Source organism: Phoxinus phoxinus, assembly GCF_949152265.1.
Source record: "Phoxinus phoxinus genome assembly, chromosome: 5".
Taxonomy (NCBI): domain Eukaryota; kingdom Metazoa; phylum Chordata; class Actinopteri; order Cypriniformes; family Leuciscidae; genus Phoxinus; species Phoxinus phoxinus.
In genome coordinates, this window is record NC_136880.1 from 44,172,759 (window position 1) to 44,200,593 (window position 27,835).

General features: G+C 41.9%; 2 protein-coding genes and 1 long non-coding RNA gene across 4 annotated transcripts in view; 2 read left to right on the forward strand and 1 right to left on the reverse strand.

Moving 5' to 3' along the window:
- The first annotated feature begins 239 nt into the window (after positions 1-239).
- LOC306998719 (uncharacterized protein) lies at positions 240-12,153 on the forward strand. Its single transcript, XM_079612992.1, has 2 exons — positions 240-533; positions 8,624-12,153. Exons 1-2 carry the CDS (start codon positions 260-262, stop codon positions 9,502-9,504), a joined length of 1,155 nt encoding a protein of 384 aa, XP_079469118.1. The 5' UTR covers positions 240-259; the 3' UTR covers positions 9,505-12,153.
- Positions 4,307-5,032, reverse strand: LOC306998726. The gene is made up of 4 exons (XR_013797655.1): positions 4,918-5,032; positions 4,740-4,801; positions 4,532-4,623; positions 4,307-4,399 (listed from the first exon to the last, which is right to left on the reverse strand). It is a non-coding gene; the product is annotated as an uncharacterized lncRNA (long non-coding RNA).
- A 4,143-nt stretch (positions 12,154-16,296) lies between the features above and the next one.
- LOC306998718 (uncharacterized protein) overlaps positions 16,297-27,835 on the forward strand; it is an 11,703-nt gene continuing 164 nt past the window's right edge. Inside the window, exons 1-3 of one of the 2 annotated variants that reach the window (XR_013797646.1) lie at positions 16,297-16,629; positions 24,365-25,797; positions 26,223-27,835. The exon at positions 26,223-27,835 is cut by the window's right edge and continues 164 nt beyond it. Coding sequence is in view for 1 of the 2 variants with exons in the window: in XM_079612991.1 (XP_079469117.1) it covers positions 16,356-16,629; positions 24,365-25,245 (1,155 nt within the window). In the remaining variant the exon portion in view is untranslated. Of the gene's footprint in view, positions 16,630-24,364 lie in introns of both variants that reach the window. The other variant, XM_079612991.1, reaches the window with a different exon arrangement.

A 27,835-nucleotide genomic window follows, 5' to 3' on the forward strand; every position in this document is an offset into this window, starting at 1 on the left:
TATCAATCAGTTCGCCTTTCCACACGAACATGTCTAATTTTGACCTTCTGCTGCTCGCGTGTCTTTTACTTTGAAACGTGTGTGTGTGTGTGTGTGTGTGTGTGTGTGTGTGTGTGTGTGTGTGTGTGTGTGTGTGTGTGTGTGTGTGTGTGTGTGTGTGTGTGTGTGTGTGTGTGTGTGTGTGTGTGTGTGTGTGTGTGTGTGTGTGTGTTCGTGTTCACCGGAAACACGTCACGCCCCCGATGAGCAGGAAGCAGCAATGGTGGACTGTGTGTGTCTCCACAGTAATGTAAGCGCAGAGAGCTTTGATAGCGAGATGAGCTCCGCGGGGATGTTCCAGACTCAGATCTCCGCGATCATGAAGGCGGCCGCGGTGGAGATCAGCCAGTTGCTGGAGGAAGAGGCGGCAGCTCTTCATCAGGAGATCCGGAGGAGGAACCAGGAGATCCAGAGACTGAAGACTACACTCCTGAGAGTCACTGCAGAGAGAGAGAGATGCTCTGTCGGCGTACAGGTGGAGGTCAGGGACACGAGTGAGTCTCAGCTGGCGACCTGTGTGTGTGTGTGTGTGTGTGTGTGTGTGTGTGTGTGTGTGTGTGTGTGTGTGTGTGTGAGAGAGAGAGAGAGAGAGAGAGAGAGAGAGAGAGAGAGAGAGAGAGAGAGAGAGAGAGAGAGAGAGAGAGAGAGAGAGAGATAGAGAGAGAGAGATGCTCTGTCGGCGTACAGGTGGAGGTCAGGGACACGAGTGAGTCTCAGCTGGCGACCTGTGTGTGTGTGTGTGTGTGTGTGTGTGTGTGTGTGTGTGTGTGAGAGAGAGAGAGAGAGAGAGAGAGAGAGAGAGAGAGAGAGAGAGAGAGAGAGAGAGAGAGAGATGCTCTGTCGGTGTACAGGTGGAGGTCAGGGACACGAGTGAGTCTTAGCTGGCGACCTGTGTGTGTGTGTGTGTGTGTGTGTGTGTGTGAGAGAGAGAGTGTGTTTAGTAGTAGTGGTGGTGAGGGGCATGTATTTTTATATAGCCTATACATTTATTTAAAAAAAAATGTATGCTAATATATATATACATTTACTATTTATGTTTTTTACTAATCATTATATTTCTATAATAATAGTTTTAAAATAAATATATATTAGCCTACCATATAATCTTTTATTATATCTATTTGAATTAGGGATGGCCCGATACCACTTTTTCCAAGCAGATGCCAATACCGATACTTTCATTTTTGGTACTCGCCGATACCGTAACCGATACCTGTATTTTTATTTTCAATTAATTTAATTCATGCATTTGTTATTTTTAAATGTATTGGTAGAGAAACCAAAAGAATGTCAAATCATATTTGTTTATTAAATGTAAACTTAATTTGTTCATCAAATATATTTAATGCACTGCATATTCATTACTGTATAAATTAAATATAGATGGATCTTTTTGTGAAGTTACAAAAAAAGGTAGCCTATTTAGTCAAGAGATAATCCTTTGTCTGGTTAACATTAAAACACAGCAGCAGATTAATTCAACTGCTGCCCCTTTAAGACCGAACGCACGGAACCCGTTTGAATTATACTGTCTACGTTCAATTGACATTAATATACTTTGTTTACTAGGATACTCGCCAAGACGGGCGTTTTTACATAGTTTTGTGTGAATTCATCCGTACAAGCGCAAATGTGAAAGAATTCCACTCAGTGTTCGCGCGCTGTCTGAGGCGATGGTTTTCGGGGCGCGCGCTTTGGATGTTTGAAGTTCATGTAACTTCTTGACCTGCAAATGTCCTGTAATAATGTCGTTAAACATAAATAAGGTAACAGTTCATGTTTTGCTTACATATACGATTTAGTTTTAATCCAAATATACGTGCCGAGTGAACGATCAGCAATCCAGAGCATTCAACAGAAGTGCGCGCTCTCTCTCTCTCTCTCTCTCTCTCTCTGGTCAGTTAATGTTAATAATAAGCTACATGCCTCGTTTTACTTTCTTTGCCATTGATATCCGACTGAACTACAAACTTTCCACTGATGTCTGATGCGCTCGACCAGCTCGCGCTTCGGTGCCGCGTCGCGCTCAATCCACTGCGCGTTTTTCTCTTATCAGCTCGCGCACCACAGCTATATAGGCGTTACTATATTTTGTTTAATATTTCACTAATATGATACATTTACTTCATAGACAGCCTTCTTTTTTATCCCCATTATACTTTCTGTTGTCAGTGCTTCTTTGTCTGGACACAAACACTGTACACACGCTGCCTGGTATCGGTTGTTGGTATCGGGGCGTTTTTACGAGTACGAGTACATGAGCTCAGTATCGGGCCGATACTGGTATCAGTATCGGGCCATCCCTAATTTGAATATATGGTTTTATATGGTGACTTTTATATTTATGTTAAAACTAATAATATAGAAATATAATTTATATATAAAATAATATATATTTGAAATATATGTTACTTTTCTGTATTAGTAAAAAAAAGTATAACATTTGTAAAATACATGTATGTGTGTATAATTATATAAAAATAATATATTTTTGAAAACGATGTTTATTATATTTAGCCTATGTATTATATATTTATTAAGTTTTTCACTAAATTAAATATTTATTTATAATTTTTTTACAAATTTTATACTTGTGTATTGTAGGAGCTACTGTTACTTGCACTATTCATTGCATATCATTCATATTTCTACTTTAATTTAATAGTACAGTAACCAGCTCTATCTTCAATGTTAATGTAACAACAAAAGAGAAAGACAGCAGCGGAAATATTAGGCTGCTGTCACTTTAAGAGCTGCACGTATCCAACAAATAGTTACACGTGATTTCTTTTCAACTGTTTACATTCACTTAAGACATAACTGGCTATGTTTCACAGGGATACTTGCCTATACAGGCATTTTGACATAACACACACTGCATGAAAAGAGGTGTATCCGTACTAGGAAACTCCTGTATACACCACTGATTTTCGGAAGTATCTACTAGTTCCACTGAGGGTAAACTTCTAATTCCACCAAGTTAGGAAACTCCCGTAATGATACCAATTCGGATGTATCTTGCTGAAGGGATATCCCCGTGGTATATGCAGCCATTTGTTGCCATGGCAAGTAATCCCCTGAAGAATGTTGTCAGGAGACATTTTCACACCTCAAGAGGCCTTTCACTTCACACCTTGACACACCTCTGCTGTCCTTATTGGTGTTTTTTCTCAACATTGATTGGTTGTTTTAAAAAAACACACCCCAAACCCTAAAAACTATTGGGACAGTGACCTGTCAATTTCCTGATATTTGATTGGTCATGGTTTTCATTTAGCCCAACCCAAGCCCTCATAGCATAGTGACTTGATTGGTTTTGGCCAGCTATGTTAATAAACTATAACCACCCCACCCACTATACAACCCAACCCCCTCAAAAATGGAAAACAGAATGGATTCAGAATTTCTTTTTATTAAAATTAAACCAAAACACTTAAAGCATTAAATATATATAAAAAAGCATTAAATATATAAATAAAGTTGCAGAATATGAAACTAAATAAATCTAACCTAATAAGTATACAAAGAATAAGATAAAATAGAAGAGAATAAGTGAAAATGTGCAGTTTGTGGTGCAATTATTAAAATTGCAAAACCAGTGCAGTTTAGTTAAAGTTGAAGAAAGGAATTGGTCCATCATGTCCATTTCCATCAGCCTTAACACGCTGATGATGCAAAATAGTGTAGCGCATGTCTGCCTCCAATCTGCACTGAAGCTCCTCACAAAGTTCTGACAATTGTGGGTTCTTGTGAGATGGAGACCTCACAATCCACACTGGCCTTCCATCAACAATGGCATCCTCCTCGTCAGACATTAGCTCCACTGTTGCAGTCTGCCAAAGCTCTCTCTCTGCATCGGTTTGAACAACCTTGGACCTGGAATCCAGCAACTGCAAAACACACAATGTGTTAACCACTAAAAACACCCAGAAATGTATCAAACTTAAAGGAATAGTTCACTCAAAAATGAAAATTCTGTCAATGTACTCACTCTCATGTTGTTACAAACCTGTAAATGTCTTTGTTCTGATAACCACAAAAGATGGAATGTTTATAATCCAACCAATCATGAGCCCCATTGACTTTAAAGTAGAAAAAAAATACTATGGAAGTGATTGGAGCTCATGATCAGTTTGATTTCAAACATTCCTAAAAATATTTTCTTTTGTGGTTATCAGAAGAAAATAACAGAATTTTCAATTTGGGGTGAACTATCCCTTTAAAGACAAGTTGATGAATTTCTACACTTACCCGTCTTTTCCTTTGTCGGGTTTTTAGCTCCTGTTTTAATGGCATCTCTTAGCTGGGACTTTTCTGGCTGAGACAAATTGTACTTTCTCCGAAGTGTTTCAAAGTATGTCTTGCAACACGCTGAATAAAAGAAAATTCAGATAAGTGACAGAAACTACACTATTGAAATCATAAGATGGACAAAATATAAGAGACTAAAATTATGGACATTAAAATTGTTAAACAAACATTTTAAAATTACCTTGTATACACTCCGGGTCTGCATCTGCAAAAGTTGTTTTCAATTCCTCTAGCAGATAAGTCATGACTGCTTGGTTTCGAGGCGAACTTATTCTGTGTGGAAAGAGAAAAGTGTGTCATTAAATGCATTTAAAAGGAATATGTAAAACCCCATAAACAGCATGGCCCACAAAGGCCAAATAAACATAGCAGAAAAACAGCAGTCTTACCCAGTTTGTGGATCATATTTATGTGGGTTGTTTTCCGAATTGTGAAGGCGCCTTAGAGCTTCCTGTAACATTGAATGAAAAACGCTTTAATACATGCACACATAACGTTACATTGGCTGGAAACAAACGTTTTCAAACGACGTTGTGTAACTTACAGATGAAATAAAACTCAACTTACGCAATGCCCATGTTGTGTGCCCTCTTTATCCTTTTATGTAATGGCTCTTCCCGCGGTCTTTGTTCCTCTTGCGGTCTTTGCTCGTCAAACTTTCGCTCAAGAGCATAAAGACGCTGGATAGCATCTTCGAGAAGAACAGTGTTTGCAGCTTGCTTCTCCATCAAACCCTCAAGCAAACCTCCACAATACTATATGTGCTGTCTTTACGAGACATTGTCTCCCACCCCCCACCCAGCTCTGAAAACAGAGAAGGCACCTCTACCTGGGAGTCATTAACATATAAAAAGCCCTTCACACCTCACACCTCACACCCACCCCTCCTTACAACCAGCTGTAAGGATTCCTGGAAACTTCCACCAGTTCCTATATACATCCACATACGTAAGGTTTCTGGATGTTTCACGAGTTTACTTCTGTGTATTACCTTTCCAAGCACTCTGCCTCATTTATCTGGCAAACCTACAGTTTAGCAGAGATTTCCCATCCCATATTTGTCCGTATACAGCTCTTTTCATGCAGTGACATTTTTTTCTGTTTAAGCGCAAGAAGATACGAAAGAGAACTCTATTTAATGGGCTATTCACGCGCGGTCTGAGAGTCAGCTTTCTGGACGCATGCTCCGGGAAAACGTCATGTGATAACTGTACCGCGCGCAGTAGATATACAGTCAGGCGTATATATTTAATTTGTTTAACATTCTATAATTTGATACATTTACATCATAGACATCTGTAGAACATTCACAGATAGATAAGAGTTGTCAAAAAGTATCAGAAACATATATTTTTGAGCGCGTCAACACAATGGCCAATCAGAGCCGTTTAAGAATCCGTTCAACAGCGCTCAAATTGCTCGAGGGAAATGCTGGTACACATTTTTTAAATTTCAGTACCAACTTGGTTCCGAAGTCAGTACTTTTTACAACTGTAGATTCAAGAGTCTCCACACTCGTTCTCCCGCTGCAGACTTCGCATTCCCACGCCCCCCTAGCTACAACATCCACCTTGGACTTAAATGACTGTAAAGCTAAATGCTAACAGGAGCTCCACGTGTTGGTATCCTTCATACGGTGGAGCCACTAGAGGGGCGAATGATCCGAACAGAGATTGAATTCCCATCCCAGGAGGTAATAACAGAGGGACGGCCAAACGCTCTTTTCCAATGATGCTGTATCTGGTCTCTCTGTTCGAGAGCTTTGGACTCTGGCCCGCCACTGACAGAGCACTCTTTACCTTGGGCCTGTTCGGACAGCTCTGTCCACTGGACCGGTTCTGGTGCTTCCTTTTAAGTGAGATCAGTCAGCGGGCTGGTGAGCGCCGTATAATTAGGAATAAATATCTCCTATAATATCCCACCAGTCCCAGTAACTGTCTCGCCTCCTTTTTGGTCTTGGACTTGGACTTAGGCAGGCTGCAATCGCAGCAGTCTTCTCAATTTGGGGACGCACCTGCCCATGTCCCAAGTGAGAGCCCATATACTGTACCTCCACACGACCAATCGCACACTGGTTCGCTGTAAGTCCAGCTGTCCTCAGACAGCGCACAGATGTTCCAGATGCCAATCATGACTTTATATGATAATGTTGTCATGTTAGGCAGTGGCATCCGCGGAATGAGGAACTATCGGGTTCGCCCAGTCGCTATGCGATTCTTCTATTACTCCCAACTCTAGCATGGCCTTTAATTAATCCTGTACCACTTTTTTCTTGTGTTCAGGTGAACTATAGGGATGCCTGCGCACCACTTCCCCGTGGATTGTTTAGATATGGTGCTGTATGAGGTCTGTGCGACCAGGCACGGGTGAAAACATCTGAAAAATCTGTTTGCAACTTTGCTAAATCTAGAAAAGTTCTTTGCCCATTCGCGAGTAACTTAGAACTAGACGTTAGAAGTAATACAAGCACTCCCGCTGTAAATTGATGCTGTTGCGTACCCCTGTTGTACAGCTGACTTTGTCTGTCCAGTACCTGGAGCAATTTCTCCATGGAGAGCTGCCCAATGTGTGGAGTCTTGCTCAGAGGTCCATGACATACTGAATCTCACTGCGGCTGTATGAAGGCCCCTCCTACCAAGCCTCTTTAAAGCCAAGTATACCAAGCCAATGGTCAGCCATCAGGCAGCGTAGGGCCATTTTTTAGCCTCGGCCGACTTAGTTTTTTTGGTATGTTCCACACCGTTGGCTCTAGGGTTTGTTCGCACCGTTGGCTCTAGTTGGATGATGTCAGGTTTTTTCAAAGTGCAATTTAAATGTTTCACCTAGCCGTTTGTTTTTCGGGTGATCAACGCTGGTGCAAATCATTGTGCCCTGATCAGTGAGAATCTCTTTGGGGATTCCCACTCGGGAGAACCCGCCACACTATTTGCAGAAATAAACCGTAATGGCACAGCTTCCGGATATCACGTTACACCACCACCAAAGCCTCACATGTACCCCTCTTAATACTCACAGGTATTTGGTTCTGCCCAGCTTGATCGGGGGCAGCCCACAGGGAGTCAGGGTCCCGGATCAACATTCCAACCTCCATTACAGGACACAAGTCCTAGAAATTACCCAGGTCCCCACATCTCCACCTGCCCCCTCGTGTCGCAGATCTAGCCCCCTGTAAAAAATGTCTGTAGGTGTGTTACTTCGTTACCTGGGAGCAGGAATAGGGCAAGAGAGAGCAGAAAGAGAGGGCGAGGGGTTGGAGAGAGAGAGATTAGGGAGGGGTAGGCCGACCCCGGGGAACACCACCAGATGATCCTCAGCCAGCAGGATGGCCTGATTCAGTGACGCCAGGTAGTGGCACTGGACCCACTCGGCCGTTCCTCATGGAAGCCGAACAATGAACTGCTTCAGTGCCACCAGATCGGCCACTTCCTAGACGTCGCTTGCTTCGGCCATCTGCTACTTGCGACAAGTGTCCCTGAGCTGTTAGGCCATGGCAAAAGGTCGGCTGCTGTCCTCCAGCTCCGCTGACGATGTTGTTCAGGGGAGCGACCAACCTGTTGAAGGATGACCCGGTTTAGATCGTCATAGGCCAGGAGGTTCCCTACAGGTACCTGTTGCACCGGCCATTGGGTGCGTGCCCACCCACATGCCTCTTATTTCAAAGAGGTCCACAAACTTCTTTGGGTGGTCCTGTGGACCCGTTTTCGCCAGCGGGACGTGGGGGGTTCGTCCGAGGTGAACTCCTGGCTGAGTGACCTCCGGATGACCCGCCGGTCTTCTTCCTGTGCTTGGACCAGCAGGCGGAAGCGATCCTCTTGTTCCATCCTGAGGTCCATCAGCGCCTGATGTTGAGTTTGATGAAGACTGGCGAGCAACTTGACCAGGTCCGCATTGGCTGAGCTAAATGTTCTTAGATAGAAATGACGAAGTCCGAGTGGCGTGCAAACAGTTTTTATTCATTCCTAAAATCCTAAAATTCATTCCTAAAACCCGCGCCCCCCTAGTAACAACATCCTTCTCTGATATATCCATTCTGTTCTCTGTTTGCAAACAAAAAATATCACCAGTTTTCAAAATATATTTCAGTTTTAATAATTATTATCAAACTGTTTTTGCATCAATTAATAAGGTTCATTAGCCTAATTATTGTAGCAACTTGATGTATTAACATGAAATTCAACTAATACTGACATGCATAGCCTATATATTCTAGACCTGTAACTATTTGTTTTGTTGTCAAATTAAAACATCTTGTCTACATATGTCTTCTCCACAGGTGTAACGGCTCATGCGCGGGAAGCTCCGGCTGATCATCACAGTCAGGAAAAGGTCGTTGTGAAGAATCTCTCCGAGGGGAAAGCTCACTTTTCACATGTGCCGGATGTGAATTCACAGCTTTTGAAACAGGAAGAGTCCGTAACCCCGCTGAAGGAACCGGAGGAAGAGGAGCTCAGCGGACTGGAGTTCGAGATGAAGATCGAACAGGTGGAAGAACTTGTGGATCAGACTCTGAATCAAGTTCAGGAAAAGCAGAAGTGTGAAGGACAAAATCACTGCCATGACGGAAACACTCGTTTATGGTGTTCAGGGAAAGCGTTCGACCATCCGGAAAGTCTTGTGGAGTCCGAGCAACATTCCCAGAGTTTTACAGATCCATATGGGATGGAGGATCCGGTGACCGCGTCGACTCAGTCCGGTTTATTGGCTGTTCTGCAGAACGAGAGCTTTGGCTTTGCAGACATTGAGTACGACTTGAATTTTCAGGATTCCCATAGAAGCTCACCCAGCACGAGCGAGTCCGACTCGACACCGTTCAACACACTCCCATCCTCACATTCAAGCTCCTGTTTGCCCAAAACGCTCCCAAAGAGTCTGAATGCCGTCAAGCACACAGGGCCCAAACCCTTCCGATGTGAGGAGTGCGGGAAAGGCTTCCCACAGAGGGGCCGGCTGTTAACACACAAACTAGTGCACATGGACGAAAAACCCTTCCGATGTGAGGAGTGCGGGAAAGGCTTCACACAGAGGAAGCGTCTTTTAACACACAGACTAGTGCACACGGGTGAGAAACCCTTCCGCTGTCAGCTGTGCGGTAAGACCTTCTCCAGACAGGACAGCTGTCTCCGACACATGCGCTTGCACAGCGGACAGAGATGATGAACCTGGAAACGATCACACACACACACACACACACACACACACAAGGTTTTTCACAGGTCTCAAAATGAGATTTCTTAGAATTGTTACTGTGTTGATATTAGCTTCTGTTGCATATCGTCATTAAGGCCTTGTGGCGATTTGGAGAGAACGGCGTGATTGCTGATGAGCGCCACCGACACGACGCACCGGTCTCGTTTCTCTCACGGAGGAGCGGAAGCATAACAGGAGGAGCGACGACAGTGAAGGACGAGAGAGGCCAGGCCTGGATTTATGTTTCTGTTTTATTATGTGTGGTGGCAGTCATCCGTGAGGGCCTTTGTTTATTTTATTATTAGTGTGTGTTAAGCGTTCACCGGTTCCTGCCTCCTTCCCAGATAGCAAACTGACATCGAATCAATGTGGAAACAACGTTTCTCGTGACATTGAAACAACATCGTTTTGCTCATCGAATTAACGCTGAATCAACGTCAGACACGCCATTCAACCGCATTTCAATGTTGAATCGATTTTTTTTTTTTTTCGGTGTAATAACGTTCTGATTGAACGTAACTGTTGATTCAACGTTGAAATTTGATTGATGATTGATACTAACCTTTACAACTAAAAATCAACGTTGAATCGACATCGGTCTGCTATCTGGGTTCCCATAACAACGAACTGTGTCACAGGCCTGTTTTACTCATCTTACACATTTATTATGCAACGTTTCATGATGATCAAGTTTGTAACAATCCCCAGGGTTATTTTATTATACCATAAAACAACTTTCGTTACTTGAAATGAAAGTAGCTTTAATTGAAATAAAATCGTTTTTATAAAAAGTATTTCGGCTAGTTCCCATGTAAACATTTCTCAATTACTCTATCTCTGTTAAATTTGCAATGTTACCTCATCTTCCCTCTATTTGTATTTGTCGATTTGTAAACACATTCTGTCTCTTTAACGAGAACTATTGTTATGATCATGAACAAAAACAGCATTCAATCTTCATCTCTCAATCCCTCGGCTAATATTAAATGTGCTGTGTAACACGAGAATGAATCTCAATGGTTCTAACACGTCAAGTGAACATGCTGGAGCTTCCTTTTACCATACACGTTTTAAAACGATAAAGCGATCGAGTCTCTTCAGAAATTATTGATTAAACCACTCAGTTCTTATGGATTAGTTTTACGATCTCTATGACGTTTTTAAAGCATTATAGTGATAGTAACATGGACTGTCAAGGGACTGACAGAAATCTCTTAGATTTAATTTAAATTATCTTCATTAGTGTTTGAAGAGTAACGGAAGTCTTACGGGTCTGGACCGACATGAGGGTGAGGTGAGTAATTAATGACAGAATTTAAATTTTTGGGTGAACAAACCCTTTAATGTTGAGATGCTTGTTATCATGTCCAATAACTAATGAATAAATAATCATAAGAAATGCTTAAACTAAAGTAGCCTGCAATAGTATGTCAATTTGTCGATAAATAAATGACGTTTAAATAAAATAAAACTTAAAGGAGAACTCCGGTCAATTTTAACATTGAGCTCAATTTTTAGTAAATTTGGAGTGCTGTCAATACAGAGAACAACGACAAAAATCGGTGTTACCTACACTGTGTTATCCTCTTTTTAAAATGTACACCCTATTGACTTGAATGGGGCAAGTTTTAAACTTAACCAGTTCTTAGTCTTATCATCCTTGATGTGTCATTACAAGTGCCCAGCCATGTTGAGTGATTCCTTCAGAGTGAACACGAGTGAATCTGACTGCAGTCGATGTGAAAGATATGAATAAAAATGATGTTATATCAGCCAGCGCACATACCTGTATTTACTTCCTGTTTTCGGTCGAAGTCCAAAGTAGTCGATTGTCGAGTTCACGCGCATAGGTTTAGTTACTATGATCCAAGCGGCAACCTCCCCGTCTCTCTCTTGAAACCAACACGGAAGTGAATTAAACGGCAATTCGTCGACTGGCCGCTTGAGGCTGGCTGCAGAAGGGAGTCAAATCTGTATCTCCCGCATGTTAAAATGCCCAACTTTACAGCAGAACAAAACATGTTTACAGCCTGGTTCTCTCTGTGGCTTTGGTCTATACAGCAAATTTTTCCCTTCATAACAACTGTGAGGGGGGTGCATTTTTTTAGAACTCACTCGTTTAGTTGATTAATATTTAAAGTTCTGCAAAATTAAGGGTGTGTCCACTTTTGAGTGACAGGTGGATTAGCACGATCAGCATCCCGCTGATGTAATGCTAGCCGGTTAGCCGTCACTTCACCTCAGCAAATTCCAGCTGCTGAACTTGCCATCTCTGCCGTGTTTGTGCTTTTTTTCGGGATTATTTCATATAATTTAATACACCCATTACCTCGCCCACGCCTTTGGGTTCTGTCGTTGTCGTCGAGTGTCGTTCGAGAGAACAGCCAGCGCTGTATTCCAGTTGTTCTCCTCGGTGAACATGCACTAATGATGTCTGACAATTTCGTTGCTTTTTGGAGTTTTCAGATTTAAAAGCGTCTATAGATATAAAGGCCACACTCGTCCTGCGCACCGTTGCTCTGGGACAGATTATAACATGCTTATGTACCGTCAGATGAAATCCCGCAGGTGTCTGTGTTTCTCCGTTCATGCAATAAATGCACATCCTTGAATGAGCGCGTATTTCTAGCGCATTTACTTGAACTTCACAGGTAATATATCTATGTTTTGACCCATTTGAGAATTGAGATGCGGACAAAATCAGAATTTAAAATGGACTGAATAATAAAGCTCTCTACGAACTTGACGAGCGATGCCGCGCTGACGGACCATAGACAGTAATAAAGAGTGACTGACATGTATGCACATAATCACGGTCACACACACTCTCGGAGTAATATTGTAAAGTTACTGCATAATACATTTTCAACTAGCAGAATAGCTGTACAGAATCACGATACACAGTCTCACTTGTAGCTATGTCTTTTAACTATTATAATATTTCGAAGGGCAAAAACAGGACCTTTTAAATTGGCATTCTGATTTTAATCATCAACTGTCAGTAGCCGCGTTTCCATTACCCTTCAAATTGCGCAAATTGAAATTGCGAATTGAAAATACGCTCAATGGAAACACGTCAATTTCGCAAAAACTCTCGTTTATCGCAAAAAAGTTTTTACGCTCGCATGAGGAGGTTTTTCAGCCAATTCGAAAAAGGAATATTTCGCAAAACTGCAATGGAAACAGTTTTTGCGCATTTACAGTCACCTGACTTAGAAGACGCGGTGTGTTTGGGGTCCATGTACGCAATAATTATCATCATTATTATAACATTTACTAGGCTACATATTTAGATGACGCCAAAAAAGGAACAAAGCAATTCGTCAAATGTCATTCATAATACGGGTTAGACAATAATAATACAGAGCTGAGATTATCACAAATAAACACAATATTTTGACGCATATCTAAGGGTATGTGCGGAGTGTGGAGCGCGCACTATGGCACGGAGGCGCGGGCGTGAACACTTGCATTTTCCTATTAACAGTGAAACAACTTAATATAGCCTCCCAGCCAGCAAAAAGTCGTCTATTAGACGTTGAATAGACGTAATTTTTACGGTCTAATTACGGTCCACTGAAGGTTGAAAATGAAAATTGAAAAGACGTCAAATTTGTCCGACTTTTCAACGTTTAAATTTTTTTTATAACTTTGACGGAATATGTAAAACTCTTTAAATTTATTTGAGATAATAATGAACATGGTTTGGTAGTTTGTTTTCTCTGTTGTTTTAGCATGTACAGTGGTATGCATAAGTTTAGACACCCATGCTAAAGTTGCCTAAAAAGAGGAATAAAAAATCATCTTTTGGAAATTTATCTTAATGCCTTAATTTAAAAAATGAGGAAAACTCCAACCTTTAAGGACATCAATTTTCTTTGTGAATGAATAATGTATCGTAAAAAAATAAATGTTCTTCCTTAAAATACAGGGTGCATAAGTTTGGACACCCCTATGTTAAATTCCCATAGAGTCAGGCAGATTTTTATTTTTAAAGGCCAGTTACTTCATGGATCCAGGATACTATGCATCCTGATAAAGTTCCCTTGGCCTTTGGAATTAAAATAGCCCCACATCATCACATACCGTTCACCATACCTAGAGATTGACATGGTTTAATTTCAGTTAGCCTAACAGCTGGTTTGATTTGCATTGAGAGATGATCTTATGGAAAGTACTCCATGCCAATCTCTAGGTATGGTGAAGGGTGTGTGATGATGTGCGGCTATTTTAATTCCAAAGGCCAAGGGAACTTTATCAGGACGCAGAGTATCCTGGATCCATGAAATAACTGGCCTTTAAAAATAAAAATCTGCCTGCCTCTATGGGAATTTAACATAGGGGTGTCCAAACTTATGCACCCTGTATTTTAAGGAAGAACATTTATTTTTTTACGATACATTATTCATTCACAAAGAAAATTGGTGTCCTTAAAGGTTGGAGTTTTCCTCATTTTTTAAATTAAGGCATTAAGATAAATTTCCAAAAGATGATTTTTTTATTCCTCTTTTTAGGCAACTTTAGCATGGGTGTCTAAACTTATGCATACCACTGTATAACAGACTTATCCTAGCTGTCTTAGATTATCAGTTGAAAACATTTTAGATGATCAGTTGAAAACACGTAGTCAAACAGTCCGGCCAAAACTACTTAGTTGAAATCACGTCGTAAACCAGTCCAAGGCGGACCGACATATTTTCAACCATATTTCAACGTTGAAAGACGGTAATTGTTTACTGGGCTAGGCCTACTCTATAATTTCTGGTCATACAGAAAATAATAATACATTATTTGTAACTACTTTTATTTGTGTAAACAATAACAAGAAAATGTTGTGCTTTTGTAAAATAAAATAAAACAATCAGGCGCGTTTTCATGATCTCCCTGAACTGGAGCGCGAGAACTGAAACAAAATATAACCTATGTAGGCTAAAGCTTGAAATGTCCACTTTAAAATGAACAAATTCGAATCGAAAGCTAATACATTTTGTTCTGATTAAGTAATCCGTATGAAAGGTGCATTTCTCTCTAAAAGAGCATCTGCTTAACAGCGGAGATGGAGATGTGTTTAGCCGAGTTAGAAAATAGTTTAATCATAGCTATTAATGGCTCTTCTCATTCAGCACTGCGGGAAAATGTCAATTCCAGGTTCTAATTTGGCCTTAGAAAACCAGTAAAATCGACAAGTTTTCCATATTAATTTGTGAATATTTTACATGTTTAATAAAGGGGAAAAAAGTCATTAAACAAACATCTGAAAATTCGTCGATATTTACTTTTTTGCGCAGCAGTGTGTGTAGCCAGTTCAAAGTCAAATTGTGGTGTTCAACTTTGCGTTTTAAAAAGACAACCGTTTATTTTTCGGTTTTCAATTACGGGTTTAAAAAGGAAAAAACGAATGGACACAAAAGTAGCCTACATGGATCGTTTGGAATAGGAGACAGCGTTCTTTATTAAATTCATAAAAGAAACAATAATTAGCCTATAGGAATACTGGATTCTAAACTTCAAAGAAATGCCACAATCAAAACCTCAGCGCAGAAATGAGGGTGAAACACCCAGAAACTCCTTATATTTCGTTTGGAATATAAGGGTCTTTCCCTGCCATTAATGCTTGGATAACACGTACGTCTCCTTCCATTAATAATAATAATAATAATGCGGTGGCTGTGAGATTATATAAACCAACGTCCGCTGCCGTGATTTTTAGAATGACTATCGCGAGAGAAAAAAGGACGTTTTAGTCGCATAACATCGGTTAATGGAAACGCCGTCATTTCGCAATAGTTTTGTATCGATATTTAGATAAAAGCGCAAAACATTTGCGCAAATCTGTAATGGAAACGCGGCTACTGTCACTTTAGCGCGAGCCCGTGTGCAGTCGCAGACTTGGTACTGTCAGTAGCATATAGCATTGGAGCTAACCTGGAGCTAACTCCATAACGTCGTGCTAGGTGTGCGTGGTTTCAGATAGCCAGGCTCCTCAGCTCCGCCTCTTTGCCCATATTCTGTTATCCGGGAGTGACGAGCGGTGACGTGAGGCCAAGATGGCGACGGCCGGCTCCGCCCACTTTAGGCTTCAAAAATGCTCTTCAGAAACCTACGGGTGACGTCACGGACACTACGTCCATATTTTTTTTGTATTTTTTTTTTTACAGTCTATGCTATGATCACGCGCGTGAACTCGACAATCGACTACTTTGGACTTCCACCGAAAACAGGAACTAAATACAGGTATTTGCGCTGGCTGATATAACATCATTTTTATTCATATCTTTCACATCTACTGCAGTCAGATTCACTCGTGTTCACTCTGAAGGAATCACTCAACATGGCTGGGCACTTGTATGACACATCAAAGATGTTAAGAGGATAAAAGCAGGTTTAAAACTTGCCCCATTGAAGTCAATAGGGTGCAAATTTTAAAAAGAGGATAACACAGTGTAGGCAACACCGATTTTTGTCGTTGTTCTCTGTATTGACAGCACTCCAAATTTACTAAAAATTGAGCTCAATGTTAAAATTGACCGGAGTTCTCCTTTAATATAGAGAAAATCATATGTCTTCATGTAAGTCTTTTCTTTAGATTTTTAACTACATGTTTTTTTCGTCTGTCTTGTTCAAGAAAAGTATTAATGAGGTGAAAAGACTGTGTGTGTGACTGTAGTTTCTTCAGTATCTATTCAGTGCGCCTTTACACACGAACATGTCTATTTCGACCTTCTGCTGCTCGCGTGTCTTTTACTTTGGTGAGCGTTTGCTAAACGTGCCACAGTTCACCGGAAACACGTCACGCCCCCGATGATCAGGAAGCAGCAATGGTGGACTGTGTGTGTCTCCACAGTAATGTAAGCGCAGAGAGCTTTGATAGCGAGATGAGCTCCGCGGGGATGTTCCAGACTCAGATCTCCGCGATCATGAAGGCGGCCGCGGTGGAGATCAGCCAGTTGCTGGAGGAAGAGGCGGCAGCTCTTCATCAGGAGATCCGGAGGAGGAACCAGGAGATCCAGAGACTGAAGACTACACTCCTGAGAGTCACTGCAGAGAGAGAGAGATGCTCTGTCGGCGTACAGGTGGAGGTCAGGGACACGAGTGAGTCTCAGCTGGCGACCTGTGTGTGTGTGTGTGTGTGTGTGTGTGTGTGTGTGTGTGTGTGTGTGTGTGTGTGTGTGTGTGTGAGAGAGAGAGAGAGAGAGATGCTCTGTCGGTGTACAGGTGGAGGTCAGGGACACGAGTGAGTCCGAGCTGGCGACGTGTGTGTGTGTGTGTGTGTGTGTGTGTGTGTGTGTGTGTGTGTGTGTGTGTGTGAGAGAGAGAGAGAGAGATGCTCTGTCGGCGTACAGGTGGAGGTCAGGGACACGAGTGAGTCTCAGCTGGCGACCTGTGTGTGTGTGTGTGTGTGTGTGTGTGTGTGTGTGTGTGTGTGTGTGTGTGTGTGTGTGTGTGTGTGTGTGTGTGTGTGTGTGTGTGTGTGTGTGAGAGAGAGAGAGAGAGAGATGCCCTGTCGGCGTGGAGGTCAGGGACACGAGTGAGTCTCAGCTGGCGACGTGTGTGTGTGTGTGTGTGTGTGTGAGAGAGAGAGAGAGAGAGAGAGAGAGAGATGCTCTGTCGGCGTACAGGTGGAGGTCAGGGACACGAGTGAGTCTCAGCTGGCGACCTGTGTGTGTGTGTGTGTGTGTGTGTGTGTGTGAGAGAGAGAGAGAGAGAGAGAGAGAGAGATGCCCTGTCGGCGTACAGGTGGAGGTCAGGGACACGAGTGAGTCTCAGCTGGCGACCTGTGTGTGTGTGTGTGTGTGTGTGTGTGTGTGTGTGTGTGTGTGTGTGTGTGTGTGTGTGTGTGTGTGTGTGTGAGAGAGAGAGAGAGAGAGAGAGAGAGAGAGAGAGAGAGAGATGCCCTGTCGGCGTACAGGTGGAGGTCAGGGACACGAGTGAGTCTCAGCTGGCGACCTGTGTGTGTGTGTGTGTGAGAGAGAGAGTGGGTCTGAGCTGGCGACCTGATCATGACAAACACCAGTGTACTGTGTGTGTGTGAGAGAGAGAGAGAGAGAGAGAGTGTGTGTGTGTGAGAGAGAGAGAGAGAGAGAGAGAGTGTGTGTGTGTGTGTGTGTGTGTGTGTGAGAGAGAGAGAGAGAGAGAGAGAGTGGGTCTGAGCTGGTGACCTGATCATAACTAAAACCAGCTTACTGTGTGTGTGTGTGTGTGTGTGTGAGAGAGAGACAGGTGTGTGTGTGTGTGTGTGTGTGTGAGAGAGAGTGAGATAGAGTGCGTGTGTGTGTGTGAGAGAGATAGTGTGTGTGTATATATAAAATCATATTTCTATAATGTTAGTTTTTACATAAATATAAAAATCACAATATATATCATGGTGACTAGAATCCCCACAACAGCACAAATCTGCAAAACAATACACTAGTGGACATTTGACAAACGGCTATTGTTCAAAGTTCATCTATAACTTTGATGAAAGGGTTTTGTCCACTTCAAATGTTGACTAGGCCTACTGTACCATTGAATTGTTTATTATATTTACTTTAATATGTAAATATAGAATATATATATATATGGTGACTTTTATATTTATGTTAATATTATTGAAATATAATACAAAATAATAATAAAATATAATGAAATGTTTTATATAAAAAATATTAATTTGAAATGTTACTTTTCTGTAATAGTAAAAATAATAAGTATAACATTTTGTAATATAAATATATTATAATTATTAAAACGGAATTATTATTTTTTAAACTGGTCATATTTATGTTTATGTTAAAAATATTTTACAATAAAATATTGTTCTTAAAATGTTTAACTTTTTCTCTAAATAATTATTGGTCCCACTTTATATTAAGTGGCTTCAAGTACTATGTACTTACATTGAAATTAATAATTTGATACAATGGACTTATTGTGTACATGTTTTTACATTGTACTTTAATTTTTAAGATACCTGCATGTAATTACAGCTGAAATTACCATCGTTGACCCTTCCCTTATACCTTAACCCACCCTTAAACTTTACCTTACCACCACACCTGCCCCTAACCTTACCAGTATCACACCGCAATAGCAGCAAAAGTGTTTTACAATAAAACATGAACACAATAAGCACATTGTACTTATTTTTCGATGTAAGTACATACTTAAAGCCACTTAATATAAAGTGGGACCTAATTATTTATTACCAATTTTATACATTACACATGTATTGTAGGAGCTGCTGTGACTTTCACTGTTCATATTATTGATCTATCATATTTTGACTTTAAACGTAATAATGGTACAGTAAATATTTAGAGCTGCTCCAGCAAAGCTCAACCAGGCACCGCTGTGAGTGAGTGACAGCAGGAACTATATTAGGTTGCTGTCACTTTAAAGGCCATCTTGCAGGTTTTTTTTTTCTTCAAAATTAATATATAACCTTGTATGAAAATACCATATGAAAAGTAAATGCAGGATTTAAAATCGTTTTGCAAGACATAAGGGCACAAATTTAGTAGAAAACGTGACCGTTTCCTTGACCGTGTTGAAAAACCGTTTTTTTTCACCATCGCGTCATATTACGTCACATGAGGTAGTCGTTTGCCGCCGGGCTCTGCGTTGTGCGTTCGCTCAGTGCAGAGTAGGTTGGTATTCAGTTGGAGCGGTCGTGATTCAGTGTGTTTTCAGTGGTTCTTGTATTTCAATTAATCATCGTCGTGGTCAGAGGAGTAGTGGTAAAAAAAGAGGTGGGTAAACTATAAATTCTGGTGAACCACGACGTGGTCACCCGGTAAGGTGGGCCACTGCGCTGTGTGTGTATCCTGATGACATCGCTATAGGCATCATTTGATGGTACTACCAAGGGTATCACTGGTTGTTCCCTCATCATAGGTCACACAATCACTATTCAATTCATACATTAATCTAAATTCTTGTTAAAAAGACTCAAGAAGGAATAATATGGTTGAAATCTATAAAGTTTACTAAATTACAAAACAGAGAGAACAAAAATATTTTTAACCCGTAATTACAAAACAAAAACGGTTGTTGTATTTTTAAAAGGCAAAATTTTAATTTGAACTGTAGGCTAGGCTACACCAAATGCTGCGCAAAAAAATTAATATTGACGAATTTTTGTTTATTAGGCTACTTGTTGCCCCTTAATTAAACATTTAAAATATTCACAAATTAATATGGATTTTGTTGTTGTTGATTTATTTTTCTGAGACAAAATTAGAACCTGGAAATGATATTATTCCCGCAGTACTGAATGACAAGAGCCATATGTCTCTGGAACCACAGCCTACAGAAAGGTGATTTATAGGCTAATGATAAATGTGTCTGAAAAAATAACGAGGCATTTTAATTGTTCATTAATAAACTATTGTTTTCTAAATCAGTGTCGGTTAAAAACATATCTCCATCTCCGCTGTTAAGCGGGTGCGCTTTTAGAGAGAAATGCACCTTTCATACGGATTACATAATCAGAATGTATTAGCTTTCGATTCGAATTTGTTCGTTTTGAAGTGGACATTTCAAGCTTTAGCCTACATATTTAGTTTCAGTTCTCGCGCTCCAGTTCACGGAGATCATGAAAGCGCGCCTGATTGTTTTATTTTATTTGACAAAAGCACAACGCTTTCTTGTTATTGCGAGTTTACACAAATAAAAGTAGTTGCGAATAATGTATTATTATTTTCCGTATGACCAGAAATGACAGAGTATTTTAAATTGTTTCACTGTTGATAAGTGTTCGCGCCCGCGCGTCCGTGCCATGCAGTGCGCGCTCACACTCCGCTCCACTCTCGGATACGCGTCAAAATCTTGTGTTTAATCTCGGCGACATGGAGTTATATGATGACGGCGATATGTGCACACTGTCCCGGCTCCTTCATCGGGGCGCCCGGTCCGCCGTCAGATGTGTTTCGGCCGCGGGCGGGAAACATGACGGTCACGGATCCGTCAGAGATCATTTATTGTACTTCTGTTTTACAAAATGCATAGGCTACATGTAGCCTACCTGTCTTAATGTGCCTTGTCTTAATTTAATTAACATATCCTACATAAACTTGTAATGTAATGCATTTATGTGTTTGTTATTAGTCTGCAGCCGACACTTATTATAGCCTAAATATAATATATTATGTTCATTTCCAATCTGTACTCCGAATTTTAATGTTTGTGTTGGCTGTTTCTACATATAAAGTTTTTATACAGTAAGACAGTTGTGATTGTGATTATTTTTTTATTCATTGTCACCAAATGGGGCCATTCAAAGCCTTTATAAAGTCCCTCTTCCTCTTGAAACTGTCTCCTAATGGCTGACATACACAACACATGCAGGTAAGGGTCTAAATAATAGCTTTACTTTTGCCTGATACATGATAATAATCTGTACAATATTGTGATCTGAGCATAGTGTTATACATATCGTCGGCTAACGTGAATAAACGTGAAAGCTAACACTGTTCTCTCACCGAGACCCGACTCCTGCCCTGTTCTCCTCACACCACAGCTCAATGCGTCTCCTCTGACCGTTGTTTTGTCTAATCCTGACCTGTTTACTCTCTTGGCTTCATATTAGGCACATAATTATATGGCTGAGGTCCATCATACGAGTAAACATTTAGGCTAGAATTTCCTCAGCGTCCGATCTGTCATTGCGATCCATTGCTTTCCTATTGTTTACTTTGACCGCTCTGCCTCATGTTACGTCCCTTCCGGTTTGGCGGTTTTCAAACGCGGAAGTAAAATTTTCTCACAAAAACGACTCCAGAAGCCTAAATAGCGTTTTATAAGTATATGTTCATATTTAAATATAGTTCCTACATTATTTTTCTATACATTGGCTCACTGGGTACTCTAACCTGCAACATAGCCTTTAAGAGCTGCACATATACACGTTTTCAAAGCCATCTGGCCTGTAAACACCAACGCGCCACTTGTTGATCACCAACGCGCCACCAGAGATCCACGTGTTGGTATTCTTCAGACGGTGGAGCCACTAGAGGGGCGAATAGTCCGAACCGAGATTGAATTCCCATCCCAGGAGGTAATAACAAAGGGACGGCCAAACGCTCTTTTCCAATGATGCTGTATCTGGTCTCTCTGTTTGAGAGCTCTGGCCGCTCCTCCGACCACCTGGGACAGGACTGCACCCCAGCCCCGTGTCCGACGCGTCCGTCTGCAACTAAAAGTGGAGATCAAAGTTAGCAGAGTGCAAGACCGGTCCGCCGCACAGGGCAGCCTTTACTTTGGTTATGGCCTGTTCTGGTGCTTCCTTATTTAGTGAGATCAGTCAGCGGGCTGGTGAGCGCCGTACAATTAGGAATATAAATATCTCCTATAATATCCCACCAGCCCCAGTAACTGTCTCGCCTCCTTTTTGGTCTTGGGACTTAGGCAGTTTTATCAATTTGGGGACGCACCTGCCCATGTCCCAAGTGAAAACCCAGATAACGTACCTCCACACGCCCAAATGCACGCTTCCGCTGGTTCGCTGTGAGTCCAGCGATCTGAGGACAGAGCACAGATGTTCCAGATGCCAATCATGACTTTATATGATAATGATGTCAAGGTAGGCAGTGGCAGATGTGGAATGAGGCTGGATCTGCCAGTATCCTTTTGTCAAATCCAGTGCCTAACCTAACCGATCAAGCAGCTCTTTAACTTGGGGCGTTGGATAAGCATTGAATTTTGACACAGCATTCCCCCTTCTATTGTACCAAAACTATCGGGCTCGCCCAGTCGCTATGCGATTCTTCTGTTACTCCCAACTCTAGCATGGCCTTTAATTAATCCTGTACCACTTTTTTCTTGTGTTCGGGTGAACTATAGGGATGCCTGCGCACCACTTCCCCGGGGATTGTTTCGATATGGTGCTGTATGAGGTCTGTGCGACCAGGCACGGGTGAAAACATCTGAAAAATCTGTTTGCAACTTTGCTAAATCAGTGAGCTAACTCAACCGACCTCACCTCATTCCAAGCCTTTTAAAAGATTGAGATTATAAATTTGACATGAATCACCGTTTGTCTTACCTCATAATCGAGATCCCCAACTCACCATGTAACCACAAAAGTTCCTTGCCTTAGAACTTAGATCTAGATGCTGTTGCGTTCCTTTGTTGTACAGCCGACTTTGTCCTGTGCTTGGAGCAAATTCTCCATGGAGAGCTGCCCAACGTGTGGAGTTTTCCTCAGAGTTTCACTACGGCTGTATGAAGGCCCCTCCTCCCAAGCCTCTTTAAAGCCAAGCACACCAAGCCAATGGTCAGCTATCGGGCAGTTTTTAAGCATTGGCCGACTTGTGTGCCGCACCGTTTACTCTAGTCAGATGTTTTAGTTTTTTTGCCAATTCAACTTGTAGAATCGGCGTTGGGCCGTCGGTGAGAGAGAGATCTCTGATTGGCTGTTTGATTATCCAGCTTGATCGGGGCATCCCACGGGGAGTCAGTGACCTGGATCAACGTTCCCATCTCCATTATTGGACACCGGATATAGAGATGACCCGGGTCCCCACATCTCCAGCAGGCTCCATCGTGTTGCAGATCTAGCCCCCTGGAAATAACTTCCCCGCTGTGGGGTTCGAGGAGGTGTGTTACTTCGTTACCTGGGAGCAGGAATAGAGGGGTTGGAGAGAGAGAGATTAGGGGGTACGGCACTAGATAATCCTCAGCCAGCAGGATGGCCTGATTCAACGATGCCGGGCGGTGGCACTGGACCCACTCAGCCGTTCCACGTGGCAGCCGAGCAATGAACTGCTCCATTGTTTCGGCCATCTGCCACTTGCGGCAAGTGTCCCTGAGCTGTTAGGCCATGGCAAAAGGTCGGCTGCTGTCCTCCAGGTAGCGCTGACGATGTTGTTCAGGGGAGCGACCAACCTGTTGAAGGGTGACCCGCTTTAGATCGGCAAAGGCCAGGAGGTTCCCTACAGGTACCTGTTGCTCTGCCACCTGTGCCTCCCCGGACAGCAGTGGGATCAGGCGCACCGGCCACTGGGTGCGTGCCAACCCACATGCCTCTTATTTCAAAGAGGTCCACAAACTTCTTTGGGTGGTCCTGTGGACCAGCGGGACGTGGGCAACGGTGGGGGGTTCGCCGAGGTGAACTCCTGGCTGAGTGACCTCTGGATGACCCGCCGGTCTTATTCCTGTGCTTGGACCAGCAGGCGGAAGCGATCCTCAAGTCCCAACCTGAGATCCATCAGCGCCTGATGTTGAGTTTGATGAAGACTGGCGAGCAACTTGACCATGTCCGCAAGCGGCATTGGCTGAGCTGGCTGTAGGCTTGACTTCTTCGTCTCGGGAGAACATTCACAGATAGAAATTACGAAGTCCGAGTGGCGTGCAAACAGTCTTTATTCACTGCCAAAATCAACAATAGAAAAGAGACTGTCGGCACACTGCCTCATATAATTGCAACATAAACAAACCAAACACAAAAGTGCATGAGTCTCTCTCCCAGTCCCAGATCTGTGGGGCACTTATATCCCACCTCGCCGCCAATCACTGGAATTAGAGACAGGTGTTAGTTATCATGTACCTGACCTCCTTATCCCCGCTCGTCTCCACACTCGTTCTCCCGCTGCAGACTTCGCATTCCCGCGCCCCCCTAGCCACAACATCCTTCTCTGATATATCCATTCTGTTCTCTGTTTGCAAACAATAAACATCACCAGTTTTCAAAATATATTTAAGTTTTAATAATTATTTTCAAACTATTTTTGCATCAAGTAATATGGTTCATTAGCCTAATTATTGTAGCAGCTTGATGTATTAATGTGAAATTCAACTAATATTGTTTTGAATTAAAACATCTTGTCTACATATGTCTTCTCCACAGGTGTAACGGCTCATGCGCGGGAAGCTCCGGCTGATCATCACAGTCAGGAAAAGGTCGTTGTGAAGAATCTCTCCGAGGGGAAAGCTCACTTTTCACATGTGCCGGATGTGAATTCACAGCTTTTGAAACAGGAAGAGTCCGTAACGCCGCTGAAGGAACCGGAGGAAGAGGAGCTCGGCGGACTGGAGTTCGAGATGAAGATCGAACAGGTGGAAGAACTTGTGGATCAGACTCTGAATCAAGTTCAGGAAAAGCAGAAGTGTGAAGGACAAAACCACTGCCATGACGGAAACACTCGTTTATGGTGTTCAGGGAAAGCGTTCGACCATCCGGAAAGTCTTGTGGAGTCCGAGCAACGTTCCCAGAGTTTCACAGATCCATATGGGATGGAGGATCCGGTGACCGCGTCGACTCAGTCCGGTTTATTGGCTGTTCTCCAGAACGAGAGCTTTGGCGTTGCAGACATTGACTACGACTTGAATTTTCAGGATTTCCACAGACACTCCCCCACAACGAGCTCGTCTGACTCGACACCGTTCAACACACTCCCATCCTCACATTCAAGCTCCTGTTTGCCCAAAGCGCTCCCACAGAGTCAGAATGCCGGAAACCACACAGGACCCAAACCCTTCCGCTGTGAGGAGTGCGGGAAAGGCTTTACACAGAGGACTCGGCTGTTAACACACAGACTAGTACACACGGGTGAGAAACCCTTTCGCTGTGAGGAGTGCGGGAAAGGCTTTACACAGAGGACTCGTCTTTTAACACACAGACTAGTGCACACGGGTGAGAAACCCTTCCGCTGTCATTTTTGCGGTAAGACCTTCTCCAGACAGGACAACTGTCTCCGACACGTGCGCTTGCACAGCGGACAGAGATGATGAACGTGGACACGATCACACCCAAGGTTTTTCATATCGTGTCTCAAAGTGAGATTTCTTAGAATTGTAACGGTGTTGATATTAGCTTCTGTTGCATTTCTGCATTAAGGCCTGTTTCACACATCTTACACATTTATTATGCAACTTCTCCCTTGCCATGAAAATTAATGTTTCATGATGATCAAGTTGGTAACAATACCCAGGGTTATTATAGTTAAACTTGACCATAAAACAACCTTCGGTACTCAGTCCATCAGCAAAAATGAAATTATACTGAAACCACCAGTAGGTGGCGGCAAATCATTGGCTTAACGAGTGAGTCATTGAATCATTCACTCATCCGATTCATTCAAAACGGCTGATTCATCCAAGCACAAAGCAGACGTGACTTAGTGAGTCGTCGAGTCATTCATTTGAACGATTCGTTCTAAAACGCGGATTCGTTCGGTGACGAAACTGAATCTGCTGTTCTGAGACGTACAATTGCTCTAAAGTTTAGAACTATTTTCAGTGGCACAATAGAGGAAAAAAAGATAATATTGACAATATTGTGTCTTAAAGGGGCTATATGGAACTTTTTCCCCAAAATAAACGAAACCATAGCCTTTTTATTTGACCATTTATGACTCAAACATCTCCTGATGAGCATACGGACACCTTGTCTGCTCACAGAGGGTGCACCTATAAGCCTGTATCCTATTTTTCCTATTTTCTGTCGGGTCGGATTTTTCCCGCACTGTCTACGGATGTGACGTCAAGCGCATTCATGTTAAACGTTTCAGATCACTCAGAACACTTATCTCAAACAATATATGTATTTGACTGTTCTTACCTCTGTAAACATAATGTTGACCTGACCTCCTTGCAGCAGATGACTTGTGAAGTGTGCACGTACGAGCGAGCAGAAAGGAAGAGCAGTTCTGTTTTTTGGCCACAGGTGTCAGTCGCGAGTTTAAATTTCAGACAAACGCATATAGCCTCTTTAAAGGGTAACTAAACCCTAAAACAACTTTTTTTTTAGTTAGTGATCTGTAAGACTGGGGCTTTATTAATGCTGTTCATTGATTCAAGTAATTTTATGACATTTGGGTATAAAGTGTTTTAATTCTACAATATATGGTGTAAAAGTGTCTGAGTGCTGCCCTCTTCAGGTTGAACGGTGGCTACTGCAGTTGAATTTTCCTATTGGCAGTTGTGGTACCCTGTGATGTAAGAGGGTACCAGCTAACCACGCCCTTGCCTACAGAGAGACACATCTCAGATGACACTTTTCAGATTCTGGTTCTTTTTTAATCTTCATGTTTACGGCCCCTTATGGTTCAATCCCAGAGATATGCGGTTCTCAGTGCAGCTCCATGTCCTAATTGTTGAATATAACCCAAATAGGAGTCACTTTGCACACAGCCAATACTCCTTACATTTAAAGGGCAATGTCTAAAGAATAAAATCACGTTGAAACTAGAAATGTATTCAGTTTTGTCGGATCAAACCAATTGAATAGAACATTCCTGTCCAGTACCAAAAACCTGAAATGGTCATGTTGAGGCACATTAGTAATATTACTTGCTCTTAAAAGTCTGTTCATAATAATCTATATTTTAATCAGTTTCAGAGATATTTGGAAGAAGGGATATTATTAATTTTAACAGCTTCTGAAGCTAGCAAGAATTTAAATCATAAGTATAGTTGGAAACGGATGTCACACCTTCTAGGAAAGGGTTTGCTTTCCCATAATACCAGTATTCACATCCATAAACCATTGAAAATGGGTAAAATTCACCAATTTGGACTTTGAGCTGTGTTGAGATCCCAATATCTGTGGGATTGAACCGTATTGGGCCCTAAAAATGAAGATACAAAAAGGGAAGTTTATTAAGAACCAGAATATAAAAGGATATTAAGATATGTTTAATACTTCTTGAGTTAAAGGCATGCAAACTTTGGATAAAGAGCATTTATGGCACTCGGACAGGAATGTTCTATCCAATTGTTTTTATAGGGGGAAACAATGCATTTCTAGTTTCAACATTATTTGTTCTTCAGATATTCCCCTTTAAAAGAAAAAAAGTATCAGCTGTATGAAAAGTGACCCAAATCAGTTTTTTGACCATGGAAATGGCCATGTACAATTGAACAATTTACTCTTGGAGCCATATTGAGATCCCAATATCTCTGAAACTAGACCATATTGGGCCTTAAAACTGAGGATATCAAAATAAAGTTTGTTAGGAACCAGAATATAAAAGGATATTAAGATATGTTTAATACTTCTTGAGTTACAGGCATGCAAACTTTGGATAAAGAGCATTTGTGGCACTCGGACAGGAATGTTCTATCCAATTGTTTTTATAGGGGGAAACAATGCATTTCTAGTTGCAACATTATTTGTTCTTTAGATATTCCCCTTTAAAAGAAAAAAGTATCCGCTGTATGAAAAGTGACCCAAATCTGTTTTTTGACCATGGAAATGGCCATGTACAATTGAACTATTTACTCTTGGAGCCATGTTGAGATCCCGATATCTCTGAAACTAGACCATATTGGGCCTTAAAACTGAGGATATCAAAAGAAAAGTTTGTTAGGAACCAGA

Bases quoted from the DNA above. Each gene is read 5' to 3' on its own strand.
- LOC306998719 (XM_079612992.1), top strand. From the start codon at position 260: ATGGTGGACTGTGTGTGTCTCCACAGTAATGTAAGCGCAGAGAGCTTT. The intron at 534-8,623 runs GTGAGTCTCAGC...TCTTCTCCACAG, and splicing joins GGTGGAGGTCAGGGACACGA to GTGTAACGGCTCATGCGCGG.